Source organism: Crocuta crocuta, unplaced genomic scaffold (assembly GCF_008692635.1).
Source record: "Crocuta crocuta isolate KB4526 unplaced genomic scaffold, BGI_CrCroc_1.0 scaffold59-1, whole genome shotgun sequence".
NCBI classification, from domain to species: domain Eukaryota; kingdom Metazoa; phylum Chordata; class Mammalia; order Carnivora; family Hyaenidae; genus Crocuta; species Crocuta crocuta.
In genome coordinates, this window is record NW_027551579.1 from 2571743 (window position 1) to 2588276 (window position 16534).

The following is a 16534-nucleotide window of genomic DNA, read 5'->3' on the forward strand; positions in this document are numbered from 1 at the left end:
AAAAAGTGTCATCATTGTCGTTCTCTTTTCAGTTAAATGTTTTTATTGCACATTTGGAAGGGAATGTGGTATGTAAAACTATTAAGACACTTCAGACCTGTAAAATGTCCTTTATTTATTTATTTTTTAATTTATTGTCAAATTAGCTGCCATACAGTGCTGTCCTGGCTTCAGGAGTAGATTCCCATGATGCATCGCTTATATCCAACATCCAGTGCTAATCCCAACAGGTGCCCTCCTCAGTGCCCATCACACACCTCCCCTGCTCTCTCTGCTCTCCACTCCCATCAACCCTCAGTTTGTTCTCTGTCTTTAAGAGTCTCTTGTGGGTTGTTTCCCTCTGTTTGTAACTTCCTTCCCTTCCCCTATGGTCTTCTGTTAAGTTTCTCAGATTCCACATATGAGTGAAATCANGATGGACTAATACCATAATTTGGCTATTATCGATACCACTGCTATACACATTGGAGTACATGAACCCCAATGAATCAGCACTCCTGTATCCTTTGGATAAACTCTCAGTAATGCTATTGCTGGGTCAGAGGGTAATTCTGTTTTTAATTTTTTGAGGAACCGCCATACGGGTTTCCAGAGTAGCTGCACCAGTTTGCATTCCCACCAACAATGCAAGAGGGTTCCCCTTTCTCCACATCCTTGCCAACATCTGTTGTTTCCCAGGTTGTTAATTTTAGCCACTCTAATGTGAGGTATGTCTCAGTCTGGTTTTGGTTTGTATTTCCCTGATGCTGAACAATGGTGAACATCCTTTTAGATTTGAATGTCACAGAATGATCCTACTCTCAAATTCTGAATATTATAGTGCACTGGAAGATAAACTAGTTTTCAACAGTGATGCTGTGATTTAAATATTCATTTGCATAATTTGGCACAAAACTTGTTCATCTCTTTAGTTCCTGGTTGGCTTATATTGCATTCATTTGTGTTCACAGGGGAGAAGATGGAGAAAAAGAAGAAAAAGCCAAAGAAGACAAGGGTAAACAGAAGTTGAGGCAGCTCCACACACACAGATATGGAGAGCCAGAAGTTCCCGAGTCAGCATTCTGGAAGAAAATCATCGCCTATCAACAGAAACTTCTAGTAAGATGTTTTACAGTGAATATTGTTATTGATATATTGTGAGACCATAATCACTCAGGCCCAGTAAATATTCATTGCCTCTCCTTGGGTGGCAATTAGGGGACAAGTCAGCCCTGCAAGTTTGTTTCATTTGCTCGCCCGAGCGTGTTTATATTTTATAATAAATGCCTTTGGTCCACTGCTCCCTGTCATCAAACCATAACCTCCACCCACATCCACCTTACCTGAAACCATCTGATTTAGTGACTGCTGGCCTCGTGCCACCAGCGTGTTCCCATTACGCCTTTGGGGCAAGTTAATAAATACACCCCAAAGCTCCACTCTGCAGGACACTGTGCCAGGGTCTCTGGACCCTAAGAGCAAAAACATGCCTTTGAGGGTAGAGGTAATTCACATTGCACTTCCAGGGCCGAATTAATCGATTTTTCTAGAACGTCATCTTTTTATTAAAAATCCAGTTATGAAAGTATTAATGCAGTGAGTCAACTCTCCATTGATACTATGAGGGTCTATTCAGAATTATTCTTTAAATAGAAATAATTTTAAAAATGAATGAAAAGAGAGAAGGCAGTTCTTTACATAGTATCCTATGCATTTTGCAGAAATGCTCCCCAATTAATTAGATGCATATTCATATTTGAAAAACAAAGAAAGAAGGTATAGTTCTCTATCTTTATTCATATTCCTACAAGATGGAATTCTTAGAAATTTTGGTTGAAAGCCCTTTTTTATATATGTATGTATAAATATTACAATATGTACAATTTTTTAAGATGGGTGTGTACAATCAACCTCTCAGAGGTACTGACCAATAATGTCAGACCTAGAAATGAAGACCAATGCTGCTCCTAATAAAGCCATTTGAAAGTCAAAATCATACATAGTGTTTTACAGCCTTTGAGAAATCAAAAGTTGACAGGAAACACAGGGAAGTCAGTACTATAGTACTCCACCCCTAAGGGACATGAATTGTCCTCAGTAATTGTGTATTCTAATTGCTTATGTAGAAATAAATACTATACATTTTTATATAATTTATGGAAACATATTTTAATTAATAGTTTTCAACTATGTTTTCTTCGACTGGCTTGTATTTTCCCCACATCATTTAGTACAAAGTATATTAAATGTAAATGTTTTGTAGATCACACTGGATAATCACTGATTTGCTGTGTTGTAATTGTTGCCATGGCTGTAGGCGCAGTGTAGATGGTATTGGGCATGAGGTTGAATGGGTCCCAGTAACCTGCAATAGCCCAGTGGATTCCTGAAGACTCTTTCACTACAGTTGTGTAAAGCAAGTCAATAAGAGGGTTGTCTTCCATCTGTCCTCCATGTTCCCTTATCTCTGTGCAGTTCCTAATTTCCTGCTTGTCTGATTTCCTTCCTGTATCACTTTCTCTACTCACCGGTTTGCACGTACAAGGCTAGTCATGGCCATGTCAGGCCATCACAAGCTTCTTGTCCCTCAAGTGTTTGTGACCTGCCAGCTCAGATAAACAAGGTTACCAACTCAGCCTCCATGACCCAACTCCAATCTTCCACAAGGACAACCAATTTGACTGAGCCAGTTTGGCTGTCACTGGCTGTCAGCCAGTTTGAGTGATGAGCCTGCCTTTGTCCAACAAGCCATGGCAGAAGAGGCAGGGTCCTGTGTGGGAGATGACACCATCCCGATGGGGTGTGTACATGGAGACCAACAATGGCGTGCATTGGTCATCTTGACATGACTTACTCTGCTAAAGCCCCTGGCATATCCACTTGGATACCTCATAGACTTCTCCCACTTAGTATTAAAACAAATACTTGATATTTTCCCATAGGCTTTTTCCTTAAACATACTTTTCCTCCTACTTTTTTCAAGCCAATAAATGTCACCAACTGTTTACTGAGTTGCTCGGACTCATTTCTGAGTTCTCTCTCTCTTTCTTGCCTAAACCTTCCCTGACCACCTGTCTAAAATAGCACCCACATTCCCTAAGCCCATAGCCTGATGGATTTCTCTTCATGGCATTTAGCATCCTCTGAAATAAGATTTTCTTTTGTTTTTAATCTGCAGATGTATGTCTCCTCCATGCTGGCCCAAATGACTTATTTACTGTTACATCTACAGCTCCAAGAATGTTACCTGATGCATAGTAGGCTCTCAAGAAGTAGTTTCAGGCAGATGAATGAATGCTTTAAATTGTCTGCACATGTCAATCTCTTCATTCAGTGACCTTTTAATCATTTTTTTCACCTTCAGAACTATTTTGCTCGCAACTTTTACAACATGAGAATGTTAGCCTTATTTGTCGCGTTTGCAATCAATTTCATCTTGCTCTTTTATAAGGTACGTACATCTTCATCTTTCAATAACCAGTACGAAACTGCAGATGGGTTGAATTGCATGCACAAATTTCACACATCCACCAATGAGCACATCTAAACCTATTTTAAAATATGTTTTGATGAAAGGAGAAACCTAGAGCTTATGCACACCACTGATGGTCTTGTAAGGCAGGAGTAGAACTGTTCCTCCAAACTGAGCAGGAAATACCTCAACTAAAGAGTGTTTGGTGCAGTGCAGGGTGTACTCAGTGTCCCTAGCCTGATTTGGCTGGATATCCCTCTTGGTACCATATCTGGGTGTGGCATACCCTCATTACTTTAAATTCATGTGATACCTGAGAAGGCAGCTTAGCCATCTAATTTTTCTCCTGCATGCATTAGAATCCTCATAACTCTTGCTTAGACTGGAAGGTGTTTTAAAGGGTGTGCTCATTACATGCCATCAGCTTCTGAAAAGCTATCTTTTTATTTTTAGCCTTTGCTTTTAGTCTTTTCATGGTACATGAGCTTCACATCTGGCTCTCTGCTGACAAGGCTGGGTTTCCATTGTTTCTTGTGTACACCGATACCTTCGAGGGAGTGAACTGACTGTACTTTTAACTGGTTTGAATCAGGTCTCCACTTCTTCTGTGGTTGAAGGAAAGGAGCTACCCACTCGCAGTTCAAGTGGAAATGCCAAAGTTAGCAGCCTGGACAGTGGCTCACCTAGAATCATCGCGGTTCACTACGTCCTGGAGGAGAGCAGCGGCTACATGGAGCCCACGCTGCGGATCTTAGCAATTCTTCACACCATCATTTCTTTCTTCTGCATCATCGGCTACTACTGCTTGAAAGTAAGATAGTAAGGCACCAAGGTACCCGTGTGTGTCTGTGCATGCACATGTCTGTTGCAGGTTGGACTTCTGAGGGAGCAGACTCTGAGATGCACAGAGATTATTAGGGAAAGTTCCATGAGTCATCACCTGTGAGGCAAAGAGAAGAAGCAGTGTGGAACAGATGACAAAGTGGGCCTGCAGTTCAGATACCACAGGGCACAGGCACAAGCCCCAGTCTGAAGCTGGGATGCCCCTCTAGGGCTGTCTTGGGCTGGGGCAGCAGAGCCTGACCTTCCATGCTCCATGTTAACCAGTAGTTGGCTTCAGGCTGTCCTGGGAAGGGCTTGTGGCCCTGGGCTGTCTTGTTGTAGCTCCCTTTCACATATTGGTAATTATTTACATAATGGCCAGTTTCATCAAAACTTGACCCCCCAGAAGTAACCCACCATGTCCCCCAGCAATGCTCCAGTGTATTTGAGTTATATAATACATGATATAGAACCTAGGAGTCATTTTGATTGTCCTGTTATTAGGTACCTACCTAATGCCACTGTTGGCAGAAAGGCTTCATAATTTGTCACCTTCACCCAGAAAATAATGCAATTCTATCCCTAGAGCCCTACCAAGAGAATAATATAATTTGGTGAACAGAGCTCAAGATAGTCTCCGAGTGCTCAGGGCTGCCCATTACCTTTGCAAACCTCTTTATTTTCCCCTAGCAAGACACTTTTCATGGCAATGCCTTTATTTCACTGTCCCCTGCCTTGGATTGTGAAGCTTCTAAAAGACTTTTGAAAAACCAGAGACCAGGGTGAAAGACTAGAATGCAAAATTTTCTTCAGAAATTCTTCTCCCTCCCTGTCTTTCCTTTGTTTTATTAAGGGGGGAGGGGGTATTCTTGGATTCTTCTAGAATGTCTGCCTCTTTCTTGTATCCATACCTTCTGTAAAATCTGTCCATATGAAAAGAGAATCAATATGTTCTGAAAAGATTTTGGCTAGCTGACAAAGATTTTTGCTGATGGTGAAATTAAAATTTATTTCAAAATAGCATATGGGCATGCTGAGTGTGGAATAATTAAAGAGATTTCTCAAATAACACTGCACTTTTTAGAAGCGTGCATTTTGGAACATTAGTAACATTGCTATATTTTATTGTATCCATTCATGCTTATATATATAAAGATCTATATTAAATATATCACAATAAAAGATATATTAAATCTTTTTTTCTTTAATACATATAAGTGATTTCTTCAGTGCAATTATCTCTGAACTTCTATGTGTTTAAAAACATATGATTGTAAATAGTATCTATTCTATCTTATGTTTTTCCTAAACCTCTAGATGTTTCTTTCTGCCTAAATATAACCAATTCATTCTCACTCAATTTTACCTTTCTGGAAAGGTAACATGGGAAATATTTCTTTTTCCAAAAGCTGTCTTGTAAAGATAGTGACCACAGGAGATGCCAGTAAATCTAAACTAATTTTAACGTGTTTATTTTTTTTTCAAATGTAGGTCCCATTGGTTATTTTTAAGCGAGAAAAGGAAGTAGCTCGAAAATTGGAATTTGATGGGCTTTATATTACAGAACAGCCTTCAGAAGATGATATTAAAGGCCAGTGGGATAGACTCGTAATCAACACACAGTGAGTAAAGAATTATATGAGACATTTTTGTGCTCAAAAATTACAAGACAAAAAAAAACTTTGCTGGGGTACCTGCAGATTTGTCAAAAGTGTAGCGGAGGTGAATAATAGTTATATTTTTGGCCAAGAAAATCAAAAGACTATGCGCTGTCAGCCTCTTAATGGATGCCATCAATTTTTTTCCCCATCTGTGTTTCAAATTCTTTAATCAAAAATGGCTCTGAGTCCATTTCCACAGCACTGATGGAACTTCACATCCATTACTCAATGTTCAGAAAAGTGTGGAGATAGAGGGATGTAACCTGCAGTGTAGGGTTATCTCATCGAAAAACCCAGACAAAACAAAAATGATTCATTAAGAAAAGAGTTGTAGCATTAAAGGTAAAAATATTGAATCTCATACTTTCAGTGTATATAAGTTGTAAACTTTCAGTTGGTACCATCAAGCAGCCTAGCATAAAACTAGTTAAACATTATGACATGTAAAATATAAGGCAGGGAAACAAATACTTTTTTTATACTTTAATTATTTACCCTTGTGAGGTCAAGACCCAGACTACCAGCTGCTGTTCTTGGTATCAGTCCATCACAAAAGCATAATTTTCCACCACTAAAGGTATTAGTGATACAATATTTTTTGAGTGGTTTCTGCAACTCACGTGTGAAGTATCTTTTTATTGTGATCCGTTTTGCTTGTTCTTAAAAAGTTAAAATTTCTAATATGCTCTGAGTTTTCAAAAGGGGGTAATGTGTTTGTGCCTTATAAATGTTTACTCTAAATGTAAAGTGTTTTATTTATCAACTCTAGCTGTTAATACTAAGTCAAACTAGGTCTGTCCCTTTAAGTGAACTCTGTATTAGTCAAGATGCCATGCTCAGTCTCCTTGAGGATAATGTGGGAATGAGATTTTTTTTTATACTTCATAAGGAAAACAATGACAGATTTGCAGACACTTCGATTTTTAAAGACAGTTGACAAAATACATATCATTTGACATGTTACAAATGACATATATTGACATGTAAATAAATATAATAAGAGTACTTATTAACAAATATGCCCATATTCTTCCCCATTAAAATATTAACCTGGAGCCTTTTTGTGATTTCCATGTGTATATTTTTATATTAACATTTAAATGATATTTAATCTACCTATGATATAGTAGAATTACTATATCAAATTCATTATAATTTTTGTGAATGGAAGGATGTATGTTTACATATTATTTTAAGTATTTTGTTTATTCCAAACAATATATTGTTATTTATCCTTTTTTCAAATGATACTCTTTTACTTTTATGCTTTTATGTTTTTTAGGTCATTTCCCAACAACTACTGGGACAAATTTGTTAAAAGAAAGGTAATACCTCTCAGAAAGAATGATTCTCTATTTGTTTCCTAGAGTACAATTCAGATTTGAATTTGATGTGGCTCATATGGAGAATGAAATACTGAGGTGTGCTTTATCTGTCTTTTAATGTCATTTCAAAGTGGCAATAGAATTGAGTATGAATTTCAAGAATTGCACTTAAAAAAAAACCCATACTCTGCAGCTATAAAATAAATAAGCATCGCTTCATCCACCTATCCTCTGACTCAGGTGAATAATCGGTGCTCAGTCCACACAGTAATAGGAATTGGTGACAGTTTTCTCTGAGCTTCTTTGGATCACCTAAATTGGCTAATGACCATTTTCTGATAAGACGGATATAAGTCACGGGGACCAGAATCCAGCTTTATCCTATAGGAGAAAGTCATTGCATGAGAACAAAGGATTGTGTTTTGTTTATTTCACATGAACTTCAGAGATCTGTTTATTTTCATGAAGTTTTATTCTTCTGATGCAGACTGTGCCATAGCGTAGTAGAAAGAACACTAATAGGGCATCAGCGATGAACTGTGACACCTGTTAACTACTCTGAGTTTGAAAGTCAAGGATCTTTGCTCTTCCCACCACAGTGGATCTTAATGTTAGATCTCTTATTTTTTTAATGAAATAATGTATGTACCAGTACTTGTACATCAGGAAGTATTACTGCTTTGTGTAAATAATAAAGAAATTTACATAAATTACATAAAGCATTACATTCTAGCTCCTACTCATTCTTTGAACCTTTCTAATTGCCACCCTGACTCAGTTCCCCTCCTCAGTGAGTTCTAGCTCCAGCGTGTACTGCCTGGAGTAGCCAGAAATACCTGCCAGATGAAGTGGTCTTGTTCCCTTGACTCCATGTTACTCGGGATGATTGCCGACTAGCAGATTGTTGTTGTTAGCAATCTGAGGGGAGATAGAGGACTTGCACCAAGAATTGAAATCAGGTAGCAAGAGTTTTGTCTCCTTGCATGACCTGGAATTCTGAGCAGCATTGCCCACCTGCATATGAGCACCTCTAAATTGGTCCAGAACTTTGAAGACTTACTTTTAAACAATTTTAAATGGATAATTTGAACATTTTATTATCCTTGGTTGAGAAGAAAGAAGTTTTGAATTGTTCAAGCACAACTTTCTCTGAAGGAAACTGCATATTCAGAGGCAGATAAATACATTGTCACTGCAGGGGCACCTGCAGTCAGTTAAGCCTCTGATTTCAGCTCAGGTCATGATCTTAAGGTTCGTGGGATCGAGCTCCATGCCAGGCTCTGTGCTGAGAGTGTGGAGCCTGGTTGGCATTCTCTGCCTCCCTCTTTCTGCATCTCCCCCCACTCTCGTGCTCTTTTTCTCTCAAATAAATAAAATTAAAAAAATAAAGATAAAATAAGTAGATTGTAATTGCAGCAAGGACTATTGGTGGCATTTCTACTATACTTAGTGCTGATTTGACTCCTGGGAGTGAGGTGAGAGCACAGCCCCGAGGGAACTCCCACCCCCACCCATTTTTAGCACCAGGAGAATAACACAGAACAGACCTTTGTGGACTGGTGGTGTTGATGTTCATAGGTTGTTTTTTTGTTTTGTTTTGTTTTGTTTTGTTTTAACCACCATTGCTCTTTCATGTTTTCATTTTGATTGTATACATTTGGAAAAGGCTGATTTTTATTTCTGCTAATCACTTCTTCCTTTCCATTAATGTGTTTCTTCCCTCATCCACTCTCTTCTTTCCCTAGGGAATCCCCTTCCTCCTCTCCCTCATGTGCTCATTTCCTCCTTCTGCATTCCTCGTCCTCTGCTCTCCTACCCTCTTTTGCCCTTAGCGGCCCCTTCTCTCTCCTGCTTTTCTTCCATTGCTTTCCCTGTTGTCTCCATTTTCATCATGCATGAGACTCTCATGGAAAAATTAGGCCAAGAATGGCTGTACACGGGGCTCTGCATCCTGGTCCCGGGGAGCTGTGGGCCCACGTCTCAGCGCAGGTCTGAAAATGGGACACGTGGGCAAAACCAGCAGATATGACAGAGGTAGGAGGGCCACGAAGTGGAGGAGGGCTGCCCCGGAAGGAATCTTATGGTGCAGAAGGATCTGTGCAGGGAATGCCCTGAAGACTCAGGGAGGTGACAAGGTTCTGGGGATTACTGAAGAACAGACAGCACAAGTCAGGAAACCAGGGGAGAGTTGACCAGTTGCACTTGCGACCCCAGAGAGGATGCCATCACGAGTGGCCAGCCCATGGCCAGCGATGGTCAGTGTAGAGCTTTGCCCGAGAGTTGCTTTTTTATTTCGTCTCTTGCCGAGCTTAGCAAGCGTGGACATGTCATGTTTTCTTGTTTTTTTTCTTTTTTAATTTTAATGTTTAATTAATTATTTTGAGAGAGAGCATGAGCAGGGGAGGAGCAGGAAAGGGAGAGAGAGAATCCCAAGCAGGCCTCAGGCTGTCAGCACAGAGCCCAGCGAGGAGCTTGAACTCACAAACCACGAGATCACAACCTGAGCCAAAACTAAGAGTCAGATGCTCAACAGACTGAGCCACCCAGGTGCCCGAAGGGCACGCTATGTTTTCTAAGACATAACTTCTTTATCTGCAGAATAGGATGCTAATAACATAGTGTGACTTACATAATGTGACAGTTCCATGAGAGAAAGCAAGTCAGATTTCTTAACCATAATTTCTGGTGGAAAGTATGAATTTGGTCAAAGTTCCTTTGTTTCATTTTTTTCTACTTCTTATTTTCTTGGCCCATCCTCTTCCATTTGCATGCGCCTCTCTCTTGACTAAGAAGTCTTGTTCCTCAGAGGGGTAGTACATACAGGGCTGTAAGTTTGCCTCGACCTTGGCATTGTGATCACAGAAAAAGAGCCAGAAATGAGATATTTAAGTGAACTTGAACATAAGACAAATATATAGTAAGTGTAAAAGTAATTAGATGTTTGTATGTGCATACATACAAGGGATTGCTGAGTGGATGAGGCCAGTAAAATGCTTTGTTTCCTGTCCCCCAGGTTATGGATAAATATGGGGAGTTCTATGGCCGGGACAGAATCAGCGAGCTCCTTGGTATGGACAAAGCCGCCCTGGACTTCAGCGATGCCCGGGAAAAGAAGAAGCCAAAGAAGGACAGCTCCCTGTCAGCCGTGTGAGTGTTACTTAGGCTCTTACCAATGTCTCTAGGCTGAAAGGAGAAGAAATGAATTCACTTCTGAATATGCTAGTGCCCCGATTTCCTTTCCCTCAGAGTCTGGGGAAATAGAGATCAGGGACACAGAAGATGTACCTAAGGGTCTACTTTTATACTTCTGGCTGTTTTTGGGTGTGGAATGATTGGATTTTTTTCCTATTAATTTTGGAAGGTGACTCTTATTATTTACACAAAGCAAAAATTAAATAAAGATGTATGTTCTTAATTTAATTTGCCTTTTCTATCCCTAAATGCCATTTAAGTCAAAGTCAAACATCTGTAAAAGTACAATATATGACTACCTTTCCTGATGCTGTCTGAAAAAAAGGTTAATCTTTCTTTTGTTTCATAAGAGGGCTCTGCAGAGCCCTTTTATTAGAAAAGTTCAAAGTTCATATTCTTTTATCATGATTATTGTGTTTTATTTAAATAGCAAAGATTTCACAAGCCAGAAATACTACGCTGTCATGCTATTACTCAGGAATTTAGCTTTAAAATGAGGTGTTCCTGGTGCACCTGGGTGGCTCAGTCGGTTAAGCATTCAGGTCATGATCTCATGGGTTCGTGGGTTTGAGCTCTGTGTTGGGCTCTGTGCTGACAGCTCAGAGCCTGGAGCCTGCTTTGGATTCTGTGTCTCCCTCTCCCTCTGGCCCCCCTGCGCTCACGCTCTTTCTCTCTCTCAAATGTAAATAAACATTTTAAAAAGATTTAAAAATCAGGTGTTCCTGATACAGTGCTTTAATAGAATAATATAACTAGAAAGATGTGAACCAGTTGAACTGAATTTGCCTGAGGTTGAATTTCACATACACACGCATACACACATTGCAAATTTGATCAACTGTAATTCTGCAATAAATGTAAAGCATACATGTTTTTAAAAATGTAATTTCTTATTGTAACCACTTACTGATTTTAGAATAAACATAACAGTTACCTTCCCTTAAAAACGTGTCCACTTTTCTTGTAAATTTACAGTCTCAGTCAGTTAGGGATAAATACAGATACCTGAGGCTCTGTAGGATGGTATTATTTTGTGTCAGATAAATATTTTAGCTAGCATTAAAAAACCATTTTGGCTGACCTATCTCATTGGTCATATAATTTTTATCTATCTGAAAACTTGTTAGAGCTACATGGTTTTTAAAAATAATGTGAACTCAGTATAAAAGTAGTTCTGTGGACAAATACATGATGGAAACTGTGAATTTAGATCCAAAGTATCACCTGGGTACTTTAAGAAAACCCATGTGATATGTAATGAGTATGTCACTGTATAGAAGATGAAACACCTTGCCAGTGCTTAGGAATTAAGAGCCTTATGTTAGAATATCATATAAAAACCAGGACCATAGAGCAATGCTGAGCTTTCTACTAATATTTTCAGATCTCTGACAAATGATATAGAATCAAATTGTTTTAACTGAATTATGTTCTTTCCATGGTCATATTTATGACCTTAAAAAAAAACTCTGGAAAAAAATAGAAGGAAAGTTTAAACTGTTTTGTAAACAAAAAGTTTTTTTACTATGACCAAATGGGTTTTTTTTTTTTTCAATGCTTAATTATTTTTGAAAGACAGAGAGAGACAGAGAATGAGCAGGGGAGGAGCAGAGAGAGAGAGGGAGACAAAGAAGCAGAAGCAGGATCCAGGCTCTGAGCTGTCAGCACAGACCCTGATGTGGGGGCTCAATTCATGAACTGTGAGATCATGACCTCAGCCAAAGTTGGACATTAAACCATCTGAGCCACCCAGGCGCCCCTGAACAAATAGTGGAATTTTCCACTGTTTTACATAAGAAATGTTTGCAAGTTTGACCCGCTAGCAAAGTGTCAAGAAATTAATCTGGCATTAATGCCTTTAAATATGAAGGGGCACCTGGGTGGTTCAGTCATTTGAGCATCCAACTCAATTGGATTTTGGCTCAGGTCGTGATCCCACAGTTTTATGAGTTCAAGCCCCAAATGGGGTTCTGTGCTGATGGCGTGGAGCCTGCTTGGGATCCTCCCTCTCTCTCTGCCCCTCCTTCACATACACTCTGTCTCTCTCAAAATAAATAAATATATTTTTTAAAAAAGAAAAAATAGTCATGTATTGAAACCCATTTTATTTTATTTTTTTTAATAGTTTATTGTCAAATTAGTTTCCACATAACACTCAGTGCTCATCCCCACAAGTGTCCTCCTCCATGCCCATCCCCCCCTCCCCCCACATCCATCAGTCCTCAGTTTTTGTCAGCATTCAAGAGTCTCTCATGTTGAAACCCATTTTAAATATTCACAGAACTTTAAAAAATGTTCTTTAGTAATAGAATTGATTCTAGCCCAAAGATATCTTTATTTCCTTAATAGAAAAATTCCTAGGCTAAGGTAAATTAAAACTTAACCTTTGGGGGAGAAGTCTCTAAGAAGTCCATTTTCATTAGCAGTTACTGATCCTACCACTTAAAATTTAAGATTAGCCTTCCTAAAAAAAATGACTAAAGAAGTAATCAAAGTCTAAAATAGTAAATATAGAGAAGCCCTTTTGAAAATAACACTAATATTCTATTGCCTTATTACTATCATATCAATTACCTGGAATATTAGAAACGCTAACGAAGTTATAATTTCTAGCACAGAAATCAGTGGGCCGCTCTGAAAAATATGAAAGTTAGAAAGCATGTTTTAAAACGTATGTATTCAATTTACAAAGATCATGAATATTTATGCTAAGATTTCCTCATCCAGCACATTTATTGAGGGATCTTCCATGTGTGATACAATGTGCTTGGTGTCAGGGAGTTTGCAGACTAGGGAGAAAGACATAAGCGTGCATAGATACCTGCACACTCACAACTACAGAACAACATGGGAAATTGTAATAAGTCTACAAGGTACTTTGGGAACCAAGGGGAAAAGACAAATGCCTTTGTTTTTTTTAAAACAAAAGGAAACACAAACACGGTGAAAGAGCCCTTTCACAGGCAAATTTAGTTGTAAAATGAATGTGTATGTTTATGCAAATTTTTATTAGCCTGAGTAAAAATTACACCGTTGGAATTAAATTACAAATGTATAATGAAAGTTGGCGAGGAAACTTTGGTTGCACATGTGTTCATTAATTTAGCATAGTTTCTGGAAATCATTCTCACGTAACAAGTGAGTTTACCTTACATTTAACGTAGGAAAAGAAAGCTCTGATCTTAAATAATAGAAGTTGAAGGTAGTGATGCTTTGTTTTGCAAAATCCCTCTAAAAAAACCATCACAAAATTCTGGAATACATCATCCAACAGCACCTAGGATGGAACTCATTTCCTGAGATGGTTGCCAGTTTCATCCCTCGGAAAGAATGCCAGCAGGCTCTTAAAAGCCTCTGAGTCTTTGCTTCGCATGCATATCTACAAATCCTCCTGTTTTTTGTATTTCCAGACTGAACTCTATCGATGTGAAGTATCAGATGTGGAAACTAGGAGTCGTCTTCACGGACAACGTAAGCCCGCCTCACTACCACAAAGTACAGTGTACTCTGATTAGACAAGTCTGTTGGGATTCTGCTGGTGGCAGATAGACAGTGATTTAAGGAAGTCAATTAGATAGCAATTCACTTAATACAGATCATTATCTGAGAATGACCCACAGAAATATGTGGTTAATTATCCCCTTTCTCTCAATCCATTTCTTTCAATAGCTGAAAGATGAACATGAAAATATATTTTTGCAAGAAAAAGAAACCGAGATGCAAATTCACATGTATTTTCATTTAGGTTTTAGTTGGGTAATTACATACTTAAAAGTTTTCTAGATGTTAAAATGGAAGTTCTAAATAAATAAATTTGAAAAACATTAATTATGATAAAGTTGTTTCCCCCAAATTAAGTGTGTTAAACTATTGTGGTTTTTGTTCTTGATTGATCCTAAGAGCCTATGAACTAATGTAGGGCCCAAGTCTGTATCCATATATAGGTGATCCAAAAATCACCTAGTACGAAAAGCCACTGGCTGTCAGGTCAGACGGTCACATTTACTGCCCTGGCTTGCTCAATCGTTTCATATTTTTGACTCTTAGAATTTTCAGTTTAAAAAATCATTACTGTCAATTGGTTTTATGGTCCCATGTACGGTCTCTGGGAAGTTGCTGGAGATAATCATGAAATTCTGCTGAATGGATCAACTACAAATGTTTGCTGTCCAGTCCCAGCTCGTCTCCTCCTGCTGGCTCATAATCTCCTACCATCTTCACACACCTCCTGCGAAGGGGAACTTACAAGCAAACCCAGAGGCTTGGCCCTAGACCCTCCTCTGTTTTTGCTTCTGTTTTGTCTCCCTTGGATATCTCATTTAGTCTCAAAATCTCACTCTAATTAGCAGTGACTTTTATAGCGAATGGTAATTCTATTCTCCTTAAGGCCAATGACACCCCCCAAATTCTCCTGCCTCTGTTCCCACCTCTACGGTACCCAGTCATGGGCCTGGAACTCTGGGTCTTTTAGAGAACTCTCCAAAGATCTCAAAACAAGTCTTGTAAGTATCTTTTAGAATTGTCAACTGTTAATGTCTTCAGCGAATTTCTCTTCTAATAATGGAAGCAAGTCCCTTGAATTAAAAGGAAACCACCTCGACTCCAGCACTGGTGTTTTCCATTCAAGTAGACCAGCCATCTTGGCTTCTGCCAGTTAAGGTCAATCCTCCTTGACCTCCTTATATGCCACAGTACTTGTGTCATGCAAGATACCTATCTTGCTATAGTTTTCTTGCCTCCAGAGAATTCGGACGTGGACAGACTTCTTCATTCTTCTTTCTGATACATTATTCTGATAGATTATTCACCCACCTGTAGTTTCATGGCTTCTATTTGGCCAGCCACTTCTCAACATGTCTTCAGCCTTCCACAGTGCGGTTTCTGTGTGAAACACAGCTAGGCTTACCAGGTGAAGTACAAGGTTCCTAGTTTAATTTAAATTACAGATAACTAGGGGAACCTGGATGGCTTGGTTGGTTGAGCATCTCACTTCAGCTCAGAACATGACCATGGTTCAGGCCCTACGTTGGGCTCTGTGCTGACAGCTCAGAGCCTGGTGCCTGCTTCAGATTCTGTGTCTCCCTCTCTCTCAGCCCTCCTCTACTTCTGTGTGTGTCTCTCTCTCTCAAAAATAAGTAAGTAAAAAAGGTTATAAAAATTTTAATTACAGGTAACTAAATATTACATATTATACTTATATGTTTATATATAGGTATGTATATATACCTGTATAGGTATTTTTTATATCCATAATATATATATACTTATATATTTATATATTTACATGTAAGTATATCCCAAATATTGCATGGAACATACTTAATCTAAAAATTTATTCTTTGCCTGACATTCTACCACAGCTGGGCAGCCTGTGGGGTTTTTTTTTGTGAAATCTGGCTCTCTAAGCATAGCACCTGTGTCATCTACACATGTACCTTTGGCTCCCCGGATCACCTATGTTAATCCCCTTTACTCATCTTGTGCCCACAAACTTGTCCTTTCTCCTCAGCCTTTGCATTTCTTAATAGCCTGCTGGATGTGTCCATCCAAATGTCCTGTGACAAATGTATCTTTTCCTCTCCTCACTCTTCCCTGCTAAACGCAGGCCCCCTGTCCACCATTTCCTCCTTCTGTTAGTATTTTTGTTGTTCTTGCTACTTATGCTCAAATGACCAGCTTGGATTCCTTTTCTTTCTCTTGCTAATATAAACATTCAGTTATGTGCCTAATTGGATCTTTTTTCTATGATTCTCCCTTCTGCCCTGGTCAGTTCTGCTGGTAGTCATGCCTCTCCCAACCTCCCCTGTGGGATTGGCCAGTAGTGGCCTAACATAACGGCTCTGCCACTTACATCTTCTTTAAGAGAGTATATTGACCTGAGTGAGCTCACTTTCCTCATTTATAAATTTGGGGCTAAAACTGCCTACTTCTCAGGAGTCTTGCTAGAATAAAATGAGAAACTGTATGTGCAAATATGCGAGACAGTATTTTCATAAAATGCTGCTTTTCACATACCGTTGTTCCATATGGTGCTCCGGGGGCTCTCGTGCGCCTGTGGGATGTGCCCATATCCCTCAACCTGG

At 39.1% G+C, this 16534-nt stretch overlaps 1 protein-coding gene across 1 annotated transcript in view; it reads left to right on the forward strand.

Moving 5' to 3' along the window:
- RYR2 (ryanodine receptor 2) overlaps positions 1–16534 on the forward strand; it is a 674490-nt gene that overhangs the window by 638979 nt on the left and 18977 nt on the right. Inside the window, exons 96-102 of the mRNA XM_077751737.1 lie at positions 951–1098; positions 3344–3430; positions 4044–4262; positions 5765–5895; positions 7217–7259; positions 10273–10406; positions 13862–13922. Of these exons, the coding sequence (XP_077607863.1) occupies positions 951–1098; positions 3344–3430; positions 4044–4262; positions 5765–5895; positions 7217–7259; positions 10273–10406; positions 13862–13922 (823 nt within the window). The remainder of the gene's footprint in view (positions 1–950; positions 1099–3343; positions 3431–4043; positions 4263–5764; positions 5896–7216; positions 7260–10272; positions 10407–13861; positions 13923–16534) is intronic.